The 14,960-nt window shown below is 37.7% G+C and overlaps 1 protein-coding gene across 18 annotated transcripts in view; it reads right to left on the bottom strand.

Moving 5' to 3' along the window:
• The window catches only part of MGA (MAX dimerization protein MGA), a 156,696-nt gene that overhangs the window by 27,165 nt on the left and 114,571 nt on the right, over window positions 1-14,960 (bottom strand). For all 18 annotated transcript variants that reach the window (XM_087425513.1, XM_087425524.1, XM_087425495.1 and 15 more), the window contains exons 8-12: window positions 13,932-14,593; window positions 12,436-12,781; window positions 2,854-3,080; window positions 1,372-1,548; window positions 690-762 (exon numbers count right to left, since the gene is read on the bottom strand). In XM_087425513.1, coding sequence (XP_087281639.1) covers window positions 690-762; window positions 1,372-1,548; window positions 2,854-3,080; window positions 12,436-12,781; window positions 13,932-14,593 — 1,485 coding nt within the window. The remainder of the gene's footprint in view (window positions 1-689; window positions 763-1,371; window positions 1,549-2,853; window positions 3,081-12,435; window positions 12,782-13,931; window positions 14,594-14,960) is intronic.

Raw genomic sequence — 14,960 nt, 5'->3', positions numbered from 1 at the left:
AGGTATTGGGCCGGCCCTGTGGCTTGGTGGTTAAGTGCACGTGCTGCGATGCTGGCGGCCCGGGTTCGGATCCCGGGTGCGCATCGAGGCACCACTTCTCCGTCCATCCTGAGGCCGAGTCCCACATACAGCAACTAGAAGGATGTGCAGCTACGACACACAACTATCCACTGGGGCTTTGGGGGGAAAAATAAAATAAATAAAATCTTTAAAAAAAAAAAAAAAAAAAAAAAAACAAATAGGTATCTCCCTAGACACTACCTCTCATCATAGCTATTCTGGCAGCAGCCTTGGCTAGATAAATCAATGATATTCCTTCCTTTCTCCCTCTGCATTTCTCCAACAGCAACAGCTACTGAGAATCGGAGGGACAATTTCAATTGTTAATGATGCCAATGTTGCCGAGGTTTGGAAAGAGGTTTAAAAAAACAAATCACTGACCTCATCTTAAATGTCTCTTGCAACAACATACCATATCAACACAAATGAATTTTATCTCTTAAAACAGGAGTGATAACAGACCAAATTATAGGAAAAGACAGATCTACCATCTCTATTTTTAGCAGAAGCTAGAAACAGGGTTAGGTAGACACATTCTGGATTGGTAGTTCTGGTTCTCCCCCCATTATTATTATAATCCACACCTATATAATTACTATCAAATAATAAGATCTAGTTTTCATTCTGACCTTGTGATTTATCAGAATCATCCTCTAGGTCACAGGTGACTGGTTTCAAGGGCTGCTGTTCAGAATCAGGCTCCTAAAAAAGAAAATAACACAGAAATACTTCAATTCAACACATATTTATCACTAGAGGCTAGGCCAAAAGAATTAAATCTCTCAAAGAAGCCTGAAACAGTAAAAAGATTAACAGAGCAACAGCGTCACATCACCATGCACAGTTGCGTTACTATCACATACTACCCTTAGCAAAAACAAGCAGTTGCTCTCTAATGTCCTTGATAGCGACTGAGTCACCAAGAAAAGAATTTATACTGCACTTTATAGCATATTCTAGTAAAGAAGGAAAGACATTTGATGTTTAATGGAACAACCTTCAGTTATTTAGAAAATTCACCAACGTGGCAAGATGCAAATCCTAATAAACATAAATAACTTAATTAAAACCATAAATGTTTATACTTTTAAAAATTACCCCAGTAACAGAAAGAATAATACTTTTAATAATCCTAAGGGACTGTTCTCTAGAATAAGCACACAAAGAAACAGATAAATTGATATACACATCATGTAAGCCTTCTCTGCCCCACAAGAATTACTCTGAATTATTCTGATAGTAATGCAAATTCTAATATCAGTAACAGGGAATTGGAAGTTAAAAAGAGAAATTATGCAACAAGTAATTCACCTTTACACTGCAGTTCTCGGGACTAGAATGACAAGAGCCCTGCTGCTGAAATGACGGGGACGGGGATGGTGACGGTTGTCTCTGTTCCTCTTTTTTTCGTTCATATACTCGAACTCGGGCACAAGTCATCATACTTTCAAAGTACAAATAGATTGGATCCTTGTCTTCTTCTCGAATCTGTAAGTTTCATACAACAAAACATTCCATACATTGGAGAAAAAAATCTCTTAGACTCCAAAAGGAAAAACATGTTTAATCTTTGTTTCTATTGCAACACTTGAAATTTTTAAATGCAAACTTTAAATAGTACAAGTACACTTCATATGTGGTGAATCTTTGGGCAGTCAGACAGGATCTGGTTCTCTACCAAGAAATTTCAGATCACACCAGAGCAGCGTTTCTCAATTATCTGTGATGAAGGATACATTTCTTAATTACCAGTCCAACACAGACTCATACTTTTGTAAAATATAATAAAATAAATTACTAGAAAAACAAAAGACATGTAAAACACAAGCCCAAGTTTTTTAGTATTCAGTTTAATAGATATAAAATTACTCTATCCACTTTCTGTAAAAGTTTCTGAATATTTACTCTCATTTTCTATTCTTATTTCATCACAGACTGCTAATAAACAACTCTGGATCAGCAGTGATACAGAGACCAGACTGAACAGCATTGTACTAAAGGATCTTTCTTCAATTTAATGGACTGAGAAGACTGAAATGGATTTAAATCAGAAATGCTTAAGCTATTAACTCAACAGAAGTATCAGCTCTTTTACCTATCCGTCTTCAGTCATATAATAACAACTGTTATTTTAAATCTTGACCTTTAACTGTTATTATTGTATATAAATAAATTCACTTTAAAAAGGTGACAGTTACTTTTAAAAGCTTTTTCTTAATGCTTTTCTATTAATAATATGTACTACATCTTAATTACTCAATATTTAAAAGACCTTCATTAAGTCATGGGAAAAAAGTCCATCTTTTTTTTTTTTTTTTTGGTGAGGAAGATCAGCCCTGAGCTAACATCCATGCCAATCCCCCTCTTTTATTTTTTTTGCTGAAGAAGAATGGCCCTGAGCTAACATCTGTGCCCATCTTCCTCCACTTTATATGGGACACCACCACAGCATGGCCTGACAAGTGATGCATCGGTGCGCATCTGCGATCTGAACCCGGGCTGCCAGCAGCGGAGCGCGGGCACTTAATCGCTATGCCATGGGGCTGGCCCCTCCATCTTTAGACAACAGTCCTCGAGAGAGATCTGGCTATCTTTAAGAATCACTACTATTCATCTCTACTTTCATGACATTTTTTAAGTGCCAGCAACTAAACTGATTAAATCAGAAAGGGAGATGGCTTATAGGCATACTGCCTGAAAGCAAACAGAATATAAACCAAAATCTGGTTGAAACCCATCATCTTTACAAATGATTTTTGTAACCTGAAATAAAATATTCAACTCCAGGCTTACCACAGGATTGGGTTTGGGAGTATATGCCCGTGCAGGTTTAATTCCAGTGAGCAGTTTGCCCTTCACAGTAGCAGATAAAACTTCTGGCTGAGGCAACAACAATGGTTTCATAGGCTCAATGACAGAAGGCGTTGGGATATAAACTGGCTCTGGATCTACTTCACCTTCTACTTTCACCCACAACGGGTAATGTCGAACAGGCTGTTCAGGCTCTGTTTCACATATAGCTTAACAAAAAGAAGGATAAGATTTTAAGTGCCTTTGACAACAAAAGTTCACTGACACACTGCCAAAACAAAATATGCTCCCTCATAAAAAGCAGTAACTCATTAAAACAATCAAACAGATGCCCCCTAAAAAACTTTTAGTTGCCCTCATGCACCTTAATTTACTCATCTATTAACCAAGTATTTGTTGAATACCTATTATAAATCAGATACTGTTTTAGGCACTACAGTGAACACAGCTATGAATAAAACAAACTTCTTGCCCTCACAGAGTTTATAATCTAGTAGGAGAAAACAACTAATAAACATATAATATTAAGTAATGATAAGTACCACATAGAAAAATATAGCAGGGTAAGGAATGAAGAGTTAACAGGAGTTGCTATTACATTTAACATGGTCAGAAAAGGCCTTCTCTGTTACCTTAGCAAGATAATCATTCTATATTACACTTCCTAATTTTACAAATAACAACAAATCTTTATTGACTCTTACTATATACCTATTCTAAGCACTTAATATGTTTTAACTCATTTAATGATCATGATAATCCTTGAGATATTACTATTCCCATTTTGCAGAAGCTGAGGTTCAGGGGAGTCCAAGAGTAAGAGGCAGAATCAGGATCAAACTCAATCAACCTGGCTCCAGAGACTGAGCTGTTACCATTGCCTTCTGATGACAAATTATATTCAAGAGATAGCCTCAACTGAGCCATGGAGCAACAATGTATCAACAGAAAAGCAATGAAACCCAACTGAGATGAAATCATACTATCAAGAAGTTCTACACAAAAGAAAACATGCATTGATTAACTAACCAAATTAAATGGAGGATCTAGGTTAAGAGGCTGCTGGCTTTATTTTTTAAGCAAATTGCCCATTCCCATAAAGAACAGCCACAGAGAAGCAAACACTGTTATTTTGTATTTTAGTGGTCAGTCCTCAGAGAGGATGTAGCTGGTTTAAGCCGAAGATTCAAAATCTTTGCCTAAGGTCACATAAAATGTGACTGAGTAGCATTCACACTTAATTCACATACTTAGTTCAATTAATCTTTCACAACAAAGCAGAATCCAAAATGCTACCTGATTTCCTAAGTATATTTGTTTTGAACGTTAAGACGCCTTTTTTACAACTTTGTCTAAAAGGTTCCTAAGGGTAACATCATTCAGAGCATATCCACAAAATGCTGAATAAAGGCTTAAAGATTAAAATACAGAGGAAAAAAACTTCAGAGCTAGAAAGTGACTGAGCCAATTACTTAGCTGTCTCTGTTAGCCAACTTTTATAACCTAGCTCATTTATCACATAATTCATAAAGACCCTAGTATTCATTCACATATTCAAATATTTGAATGTTTACTATGTATCAGACTTTGCAGATACAGTAATGAACAAAACTGACAAAAATCCCTGCCTTCCTGGAGCTTACATGTAAGCTGGGGGGAAGAGGGCAAGGCAGGCAATAAACAAGACAAACAAGGAAAATATGCTGGATAGTGATAAATGCTTACAAGAAAAAGCAGGAATGGGAATAAGTAGTATATATAGTGAGTATGTATGAGTATGCATTTTAAGAAGGAGTGTTGCAATTTTAAAAGGGGTAACCAAGGATGCCCTCACAATAAAGATGGTATTTACAGAGGCTCTACCACTCATTTGGTAAAAACTTTATTGTCTAGTGAGGCTAATTATTTTATATACGTATTAATTCTATTACAAAAACAAAAGTGCCTTCAGAGCAAGCATTTTATCTTTGACCTCTCTCAATCATCTTTCAAGGATTTTCTATGCGTCCATAAGCTAAGGATTATATTAAGTAAAAGTCCCTTTTCGTCTTTTTCTTTTGAAAATAATAGCTACAAAATACATAGTACAGTACTTAGAAGAAAATCTCTTAAAATGTCTTGGAACATCTTAATCTCTCACAGGGAATCAAAAACAACTCTATCGGGCTGGCCCCGTGGCTTAGCGGTTAAGTGCGCGCGCTCTGCTACTGGCGGCCCAGGTTCGGATCCCGGGCATGCACCGACGCACTGCTTCTCCGGCCATGCTGAGGCCGCGTCCCACATACAGCAACTAGAAGGATGTGCAACTATGACATACAACTATCTACTGGGGCTTTGGGGGGAAAAAAAAAAGGAGGAGGATTGGCAACAGATTTTAGCTCAGAGTCAGTCTTCCTCAGCAAAAAGAGGAGGATTAGCATGGATGTTAGCTCAGGGCTGATCTTCCTCACAAAATAAATAAATAAATAAATAAAACTGTTTAAAAAAAAACACAACTCTATAGTTTCAACTATGGATAAATGGAAAAATAGTGGTTCCAATAAATAGGGGAGTTCATAAAATGAGCTGACTGAGAAGTTCAGTTCTGTTTAGGACGTGTAAGATTGATGTGACAGCAACATAATCAAATAGGGTAAGCAATAAAAATCAGGACTATCATTGGCAGAGACTACAGCTGAAGCCACGAAAATGGACAGACTCCCCACAAGGTCAAGAACAACAAACCAATTCATCACACTCCATTAGCTCGTTGTCCATTTGATTCCTTTCCACGGCCTGGGATCCAAGATAGAGCACTTCTCTTTTCCCCTTCACAATATACTAGAGATCCTCCTACCCTTCACCCAAAACCCAGAAAAAAGGAGCTAGCAGAGGCAAGATGAAGAGAAGAGACAGAGTAGCATAGATTCACAGAAGCCAAGAACAGAAACCCATTTCAAAAGGTTTGAAGTGGTATCCCCTTATTTCTATTCAAATGCCTCCTAATATATATTACCTTCCCAAGGTACCCTAGCATTATCACTCTGTTTTCTGGGCTCTCAATAAACCTTTTGTTCATGACACTTAAAAGATTATGGCACTTTCGTTATTGTGGCACTTCAAATTACAAAAAATTCCTATCTATATGTTTACCGCATATCTCTTTTGTCAAATTAACGGTAACCTCTTAGAGATGGACTCTGTTTTAATTGTCTGTATCGGGCCGGCCCCGTGGCTTAGCGGTTAAGTGCGCATGATCCACTACTGGTGGCCCGGGTTCGGATCCCGGGTGCACACTGACGTACCACTTCTCTGGCCATGCTGAGGCCGCGTCCCACATACAGCAACTAGAAGGATGTGCAGCTATGACATACAACTATCTACTGGGGCTTTGGGGGGAAAAATAAATAAATAAAATTATAATTGTCTGTATCTTACCGCCTTTCACTCCTAGAAGTGTCCATAGTAGTTGCTCCAGAAATGAACAGTGTTAGACACAGAAGTCCCAGAAAACTGCTATGCTAATCATCAGCATACTATACTCTTCTCTCTCCCATTTTTATAGGCGTTTTAAACCTTTCTATAATATATATACCCATGGGTAAAATGTAACACCCATAAAGTGCAGAAACAATGTATTTACAGCTTAATACATATTAATATAATTAATAAGTATACAATCATGTGAACACTCACTATACAGGTCAAGAAATGGAATACAGCCATTGACCCCAGAAGCCTTTGCATGCCCTTTCTCAATCACAATCCCTTCCCACAAGAGAATCACTTAAATGATAGCCACCTCCCTGCTTTCCTTTTTTTTTTTTGTGAGGAAGATCAGCCCTGAGCTAACATCCGTGCTAATCCTCCTCATTTTGCTGAGGAAGACCGGCTCTGAGCTAACATCCATTGCCAATCCTCCTCCTTTTTTTTTTTCCTCCAAAGCCCCCCAGCAGATAGTTGTACGTCATAGTTGCACATCCTTCTAGTTGCTGTATGTGGGACACAGCCTCAGCATGGCCGGAGAGGCGGTGCGTCAGTGCGCGCCTGGGATCCGACCCCGGGCCACCAGTAGCGGAGCGCACGCACTTAACCGCCAAGCCACGGGGCCAGTCCCCCTGCTTTCCTTTTTTAATACCAAAAAACATACCCCTAAACATCACAGCTTAATTTTGTCAGCTTTTAGAATTTATACAAATGTAATCACAGAGATGTATTCTTTTGCCCAGCTTTTTTTTCCCACTGAACATTATATTTGTAAAAGGCATCTATGCTGTTGCACATACCCATAATTTATTTTTACTGTGGTATACTATTCCACTGATTATTCATACTATTGTTTATTCATTCTACTGTTGTTAGATATCTGGGGTTGTTTCAAGGTTGTAGCTACTGTGAATCACAATGCCATAAACACTCTTGTACAATGCAGTTCTGCTGGTTACTCTGGAGTCAAACTACTAGAACAGGGAAAGTGTATCACCAACTTTAGTAAATATTTCCAAACTATTTTCCAAAGTGGTTGTATCAATTTATATTCCCATCAGCAGTGTATGAGAGTTCCCATTTATCACAAGTTGATATTATCAGAGGATACTAATTATAACCATTCCAGCAGGCATGTAGTGGAATCTTGCTGTGACTTTAGTTCGCATTTCCCTAATTATGAATGAGATATTCAACATCCCTCTTTATGAAGTGCCTCTAAAAGTCCTGCCCATTTTTTATGGGACTGTTTAATTCTGCTTAATTTGCAGACATCTTTATATATTCTGAATACAGGTCCTTAGTTAGGTATTGCAAAGATCTGTTCTCTCACTGTAGCTTCTATTTTCACTAACTTAATGTCTTAAAGACCTGAATTTCTCATTTTTAACTAACCAAAGGTATTAATCTTTATTCTAAGGATTGGTGTTTTCTTCAGTCATGCTTAAGAAATCTTTTCCTAATGAGAGATCATATATATATATATTCTTCTATATTATCTTCTAAAAGTTGTGTTGTTTAGCTTTTCACAATTAGGTTTATAATCCACCTAGAAATTATTTCTATGTATGGTGTGAGGAATAAAATGTTTCACTTTTTCCCAAATGGATATTCAGTGATCCCACCACCATTTATTAAAAAGATCATCCTTTCCTTATTCCTCTGCCATTTTGTCCATATATGTTTGAATCTATTTTAGCCTCTCTATTCTGTTCTACTGGTCTATTCATTTTATCCTCAAGCCAGTATCACCCTGTCTTAAACGTGGTAGTTTTGTAAGTTTTGATATCCAATAGGGCAAGTCCTCCCACCTTGTCATTGTTTAAGATTGCCCTGGCTACATCTAGGTCCTTAGCATTTCCATGTAAATTCTGGAGCCAGCTTTTCAAGTTTCACATAAAACCTTTCAAGATTTTGATTAGGATTACAATAAAATTACAGATGAAAATGAGAAGTGAGACCTTTACAGTATTCAGTTTTGCTTGCTATCAGTTATTATTTAAATCAAGAATGGATGTTGAGAGGATTCTGGGAAGATGGCAGTGTAGGAAGCACCAAGAAATGTGTCTCTCCATCTGAACAACTGCACCATAGAATCTGCCTGATGTAATTATTTTGGACCTCGGGAGTCTGTGGAGGGCTTGAAACTTCTGGGGGAAGACTTGGACAATAAAGTGTCACTAATTGTGGTCAGTTTCAGCTCTTAGCACAGTAGCAGCTACTCCTTCCCCACGCCCTGGCAGGCAGCTGTGTATGTGTTCTTGGGGCAGCTTGCACACAGCTTGGGGAGCCAGCAGAGGAAAAAGGCATCTGTCTTCCAAACATCAAGAAGCTCTGCTCTTATTGCTGCTTCTGATCACAGAGGTGCAGACAAAGAGGTAGGCAGTCACTGTTGTTGTACCTCCCCCCACTGTTCCAAGCCCTTATCCAACTGTCTTAAGTGACTTCCAGGGAATTGAAAAAGCCACCATCCTTCTTCTCCCCTTCATTTTTCACTTTTTCCCCTTTCAGGAGCCAGACATTAAAGACTAGAAAATTCAAAAACAACTGCATATACAGGAAAAATTAGAAAATGACCATGCATGCCCCAGGAAAGGCTCAGAAAAGACCTGAGAAGACCTTAAGTTTACACCTCAGGCTGATCCTCAGCACAAAGATAGCCTACAGTAATCAAAAAATAAATAAATAAATAACAAAAAAATCCAAACCCTGGGGAAGGAAGACAATCTGATTTCCAGAGTTACCACACTATTAGATTTAAATGTCCAGTGTTCCACAAAACATCACAAGGCATATAAAAAAAACAGGAAATTATGGCCCATTCAAAGGAAAAAAAATAAATCAACCAAAACTGTCCCTGGAAAGGACCTTAATAGGAGATATACCAAAGACTTTAAAACAACTGCCTTAGAGGTGCTCAAGGAAATAAAGGAAGACGTGGAGAAAGTCAAGAAAACAATGTGTGAACAAAATGGAAATATCAAACAGATAGAAAACCTGAAAACAAATCAAAAAGAAAACCTGGAGCTGAAAAAGTACAATAACTGAAATGAAAAATGCACTGGAGGGATTTAAAGGCAGATTTGAACAAGAAGAAGAAAGAATCCATGAACTTGATGATAGGACAATGGAAATTATGGAGTTTGAGGAACAAAAATAAAAGATATTGAAGAATAGCAAACAGAGCCTAAGGGACCTGTGGGACACCATCAAGTGGACCAACATGCACATAATGGGAGTTCCGGAAAAAGAAGAAAAAGAGAAAGGGGCAGAGACAATATCTGAAGAAATAATGGCTAAAAACTTCCCAAATTTGAGGAAAGACATGAATATGAACATCTAAGCAGCTCAACAAACTCCAAGTAAGATGAACTCAAAAAGATCCACACTGAGACATGTTACAGTCAGGCATTGCCTAATGATGGGGATCCACTCTGAGAAACATGTCATTAGGCGACTTTATCACTGTGCAAACATCATAGAGTGTACTTACACAAATCTAGATGGTAAAGCCTACTACACACCTAGACTATATGGTACTAATCTTATGCGACCACCGTCGTATCACTGACCAAAATTTCATTATGCTGTACATGACTGTATAATCAAATTTTCAAAAGAGAAAGAGAGAATCCTTAAAGCAGCAAGAGAGAAATAAATCATCACGAACAAGGAATCCTCAATAAAAATATAAGCAGATTATTCATCAGAAACTTTGGAGGCCAGCAGACAGCGGGCTGATATATTCAAAGTGCCAAAAGAAAAAAACTATCAACTAAGAATCCTGCATCTGGCAAAACTGTCTTTCAAGAGTGAGAGAGAAATTAAGAACTTCCCAGACAAACAAAAGCTCAAGGAGTTCGTGACCACTCAACCTGCCTCCAAGAAATGCTCAAGGAAGTCTGTAAGGTGAAATGAAAGGACACTAGACAATAACTCAAAGCCATATGGAAAAATAAAGATCTCACTAAAGCTAAACACATGGGCACTATTAAAGCTAGTACTATTATAACAATGGTTTGTAACTGTACCTTTTTTCCTACCATATTTAAGAGACAAATACATTTAAAGAAAAAAAAATTATTAGTGTGAAAATTAGTATTACTGTAACTTTGGTTTGTAACTCCAAATTTTGTTTTCTACATAATTTAAGAGACTAATGCATTTTTAAAAATTATTAGTTTATGTTTTTGGGCACACAATGTATAAAGATGTAATACTGTGACATCAACAACCAAAAGGGGTGGGGACAGAGCTGTAAAGGAGCAAAGTTTTTATATGTTACTGAAGGTCAGTCAGTATAAATTCAAATTAGAGTGTTATAACTTTAGGATGTAATTCCTCTCGTAACCACAAAGACAACAGCTATAGAACATACATAAAAGGAAATCAGAATTTGAACATTTCACTACAAAATTTCAACTAAACACAAAAGAAGGCAGTAATGCAGGAAATGAGGGACAAAAAAGCTATAAGGCATATAGAAAACAAAAAAGCCATAAGGCATACAGAAAACAGCACAAATTATAGAAGTAACTCTCCCTCCTTATCAGTAATTATTTTAAATGCAAACAGGTTAAATTCTCCCATCAAAAGACAGATCCTTAGAATTGATAAAAACACACGATCCAACTATATCCTGTCTACAAGAGATTCACTTGAGGTCCAAAGACATAAACAGGTTAAAAGTGAAAGGATGGAAAAAGATATTCCACACAAATAATAACTAAAAAAGAGCAGGGGTGGGTATACTAATATCAGACAAAATATACATGAAATCTAAAAAGGTTGCAAGAGACAAAGAAGGGCATTATATATTAATAACAGGTTCAATACATTCAGAGGAAATAAATTATTTACACACCTAATGACAGACCAAAATATATGAAGCAAAAACTGACAGAACTCAAGTCAGAAATACAGTTCTACAGTAAGAGTTGAAGCCTTCAATACTCCGCTCACAATAATGAATAGAACAACCAGACAGAAGAAAAGAAAATAGAAGACTTAACACAATAAACCAATTAGATCTAACAGGCACATATAGAACATTCTACCTAACACAGAAAACACATTCTTCTCAAGTGCACACGGGATATTTTCCAGGATAGTCCATATGTTGGGCCACGAATTAAGTCTCAATAGATTTTATAATTTTATTTATTTATTTTTTTCCCCAAAGCCCCAGTAGATAGTTGTATGTCATAGTTGCACATCCTTCTAGTTGCTGTATGAGGGACGCGGCCTCAGTATGGCTGGAGAAGAGGTGCATTGGTGTGCACCTGGGATCTGAACCCGGGCCGCCAGTAGCAAAGCGCGCGCACTTAACCGCTAAGCCACAGGGCCGGCCCTCAATAGATTTTAAAAGATAGATACCATACAAATTATCTTCTCTGACCACAACAGCATGAAATCAGAAATCAGTAACAAAAGGGAAATGGAAAATTCACAAAATCGTGGAAATTAAACAACACACTTTTTTTATTTTGAGGAAGAGTGGCCCTGTGCTAATATGTCTTGCCAATCTTCCTTTTTTCCTTTTTTTCTCCCCCAAGCCCCAGAACATAGTTGTGTATCATAGTTGTAGAGCTGTAGCTCTTCTATATGGGATGCTGCCTCAGCATGGTCTGATGAGCGGTGAGTACGTCCGTGCCCAGGATCTGAACCGGCGAACCCCAGGCCGCCAATGTGGAATGCGCGACCTTAACCGCTACGCCACTGGGCCAGCCCCCAGTATATTTTAATTTACTACATTATAGGTGACCTTTTAAGCCAGTAGGGGGAGGAATGCAGAAAAACAGATTAAGATTCAAAGGCATTCTGAAAGTTCAAATGAGAGAATGGTTCAAATTTAGCACAAAAAGCCACCTTAAAGAGAAAAATTCAACTTAAAAAAGGCACACGCGTGCGTGTATGTATGTGTGCGTATCACACATGCCACACAGGACAAGCATTTAAGGATAATAAGAATTTCTCAAAATTCTTCTTAGATCATTGATCAGAATTAAAGTAATAGTAATATTTGAAATACGTTTCAAATAACCATACTTTCTAAAAAAATAAATCTATACTCTGTTTTAACTCTCAATTAATACTCACTGTATTCTAGCTTCTTTCTCTTCTTTTTCTCTTTCAATTGTTCTTCCTCCTCCTTGACTGTCTCTTCTTCTTCTCTTTGCTCCTCTCCCAGAGGATCATAAAATACTGGATCACGATGGGCAGCTTTCCTCTGGAAATGCTTAGTTTTGGATCCCCCCTTAACAAGTACAACTTTTCTTTTCAAACAAGTGCAGCCAAACATGCAGTCTGGTCGGCGGCAATGAGCAGGCTGGCGCTTCTCCAAAGCTAGACTTGAACATATGCAACCCAATCGACAGAAGTCATTGTTGCATGGAGGGGCTCGTTTCCTTATGATTGTGTGGATGGGTTTAGTTTTGAGAGATGCCTAAAGTTAAAGCAGAAAATTGTAAATCTATTAAATCATCCCCTAACACCACTAATTACTTATATATTAGTCTGCCTTCTTCTCTGACTCTGAGCACTCAGTACTAACAGCACAAGATTAGCACAGCTTCAAAAAACAGAACATGAATATAACCAGGATTCTGAGCAATCTCCCATTCTAATGCGTACCACAGACGAGCAAGAGAATAAATATTTTAACTAATTATGAGCCAAAATATCAACAAGTATGAACTTATTATCAACAGAAATCACACATAATGTTCTAGGGCAGAGGTTGACAAACTTAAGGCCCATAGGCCAAAGCCAGTCTGCTTCATACATAAAGTTTCATTGGAACAGAGCCAGGCTCCTTCATTTACATGTCTATGGCATTACAACAGCAGAACTGAGTAACTGCAACAGAGTGTACGGGCTTGCAAAGCCTAAAATTATAATCTGGCCCTTTACATGAACAGTTTGCCGACCCCCGTTCTACAGTAATTAATAAAAAGGGAATAGGATAATACGTGCATAGAACTCTTTGGGAATTATCAATAATAAAGGACATTTTGTATTTAGTCCTAACATCTGATGATTTTCAGCTGTAGAATTTGTCACAGAATTAAAAAATGGAAGGTAAAATACAGAAATTTCATGAAAAAATTATCCACATGCTGTTGTGTCATTTCACATGCACCACAGGCTGCTAAGACAGGTGAACCAATGATAAAAAAAAATTCTTAACATAAAATTTTACAACAGACAAAAAGCTCTTTCCCCATACGTTTATAATTTTTTGGATTTACTGGGATTTAGTACCTTTTAAGCAGAATTTCCAAAGCTGTTCTAATAAGATCAGCAAATGTACTTGCCCACACACTGGAGAATGAAATTAGAGACTTTCAGAACGGCCAGCTGCCTTTATACAGGAGAGAGATATTATTCAAAGCACAACTGTACTGTCTCCCTCTGCTGGCGGGAGGGATCTACACTTGGGTATCTAGTTGACAAAGAAGAAATGTGGAAGACAGCTCCTTAGTTGTAACTATGCCCGATCCTCCTGCCAAAAAGCCCTATTTCCACTTCCCCTCACTAACCTAATTCTTTCTAGCCAAGAACTAATATGCTTCTGGAAGACAACAGAAACTTACTTGAGCAGTAAGCAGAGTTGTTAAAGATACATCTGCTCGCTCTTCGGTGATATAGGTCCTTGGTTTTCCTTCCCAAAGTGCACAGTCTTCCAGGTCCATTAGCTTCACTTGAGATTTAGACAAGCCTGGAGGGCGAGTTCCCTGTTGCTGTTGCTGCTGCTGTTGGTGTGCCTGTCGCAAACTAATCTGCTTTGGAAATGTATTTTCATCTAAAGTTGGCACAACAAAGTTATTCACTTGATTTTCTGAGATGGTGCTGGAAGAATTCTTGGTAACCTTATCCCCTGGAATCATATGAGTGTGTTTCTGCTTTGGTGAAACAGGGTATGGTAAAATGGATTTATAAGATGACTTAGTTCGGCCACTGCAAGTTGCCTGTTTGTTCTGAGACTTCACCTTTCGAGAGGCAGGGGGTACAGAATGAGGCTTCAAAGAGTAAGAGGTAGAAGGGGAAATGGTAGACTGCTTCTTTAGTACACTATCAAGTGTTCGGACATAGCTGGTACTCTTGGTGGGAAGCTGGTATACCACAGGAGATGCGGGAGCATTGGAAGAGAAACCCATGCTTGTTTCCATCAGCTTGCCTTCATTTTCCAAGTACTCATCTAGCTTATCACTGCAGAAAGCAGAACGGTTTTTCAGTGAACTTTCTGAATTTCCACCTAGAAATAAGGAGACACAGATACTTAAAGAAATCTAGGACAGATCTTTAGATCTCTAGAAAAAACTAAAAAAGGCCAGAAGCAATAAGTTATAAGCTACTGAATCTTCTAAACTGTCCCTCCTTAGAATGAAGAAAAATATAAAATATAAAACCAAGAGAAGAGATCAAATGTCATATGCTAATTACACTAAAATCCATTAGCTAATATTATTTTATTACATATTTAGCATTAATTTTTGCAAGTGCTAATAATTAACACTAAGATGAGAGTTTACAATCTTTGATAACTTATGACCTCAGTATAGAGACCTCACATAAGTAAAAATATACTTAAATTTGACCTCAACAGAATGCCAAAAGATCAT

This window comes from Ceratotherium simum, chromosome 3 (genome assembly GCF_057802395.1).
Source record: "Ceratotherium simum simum isolate JZ-2026a chromosome 3, ASM5780239v1, whole genome shotgun sequence".
Lineage (NCBI taxonomy): Eukaryota > Metazoa > Chordata > Mammalia > Perissodactyla > Rhinocerotidae > Ceratotherium > Ceratotherium simum.
This window is presented reverse-complemented; position numbering and strand designations above follow the sequence as displayed.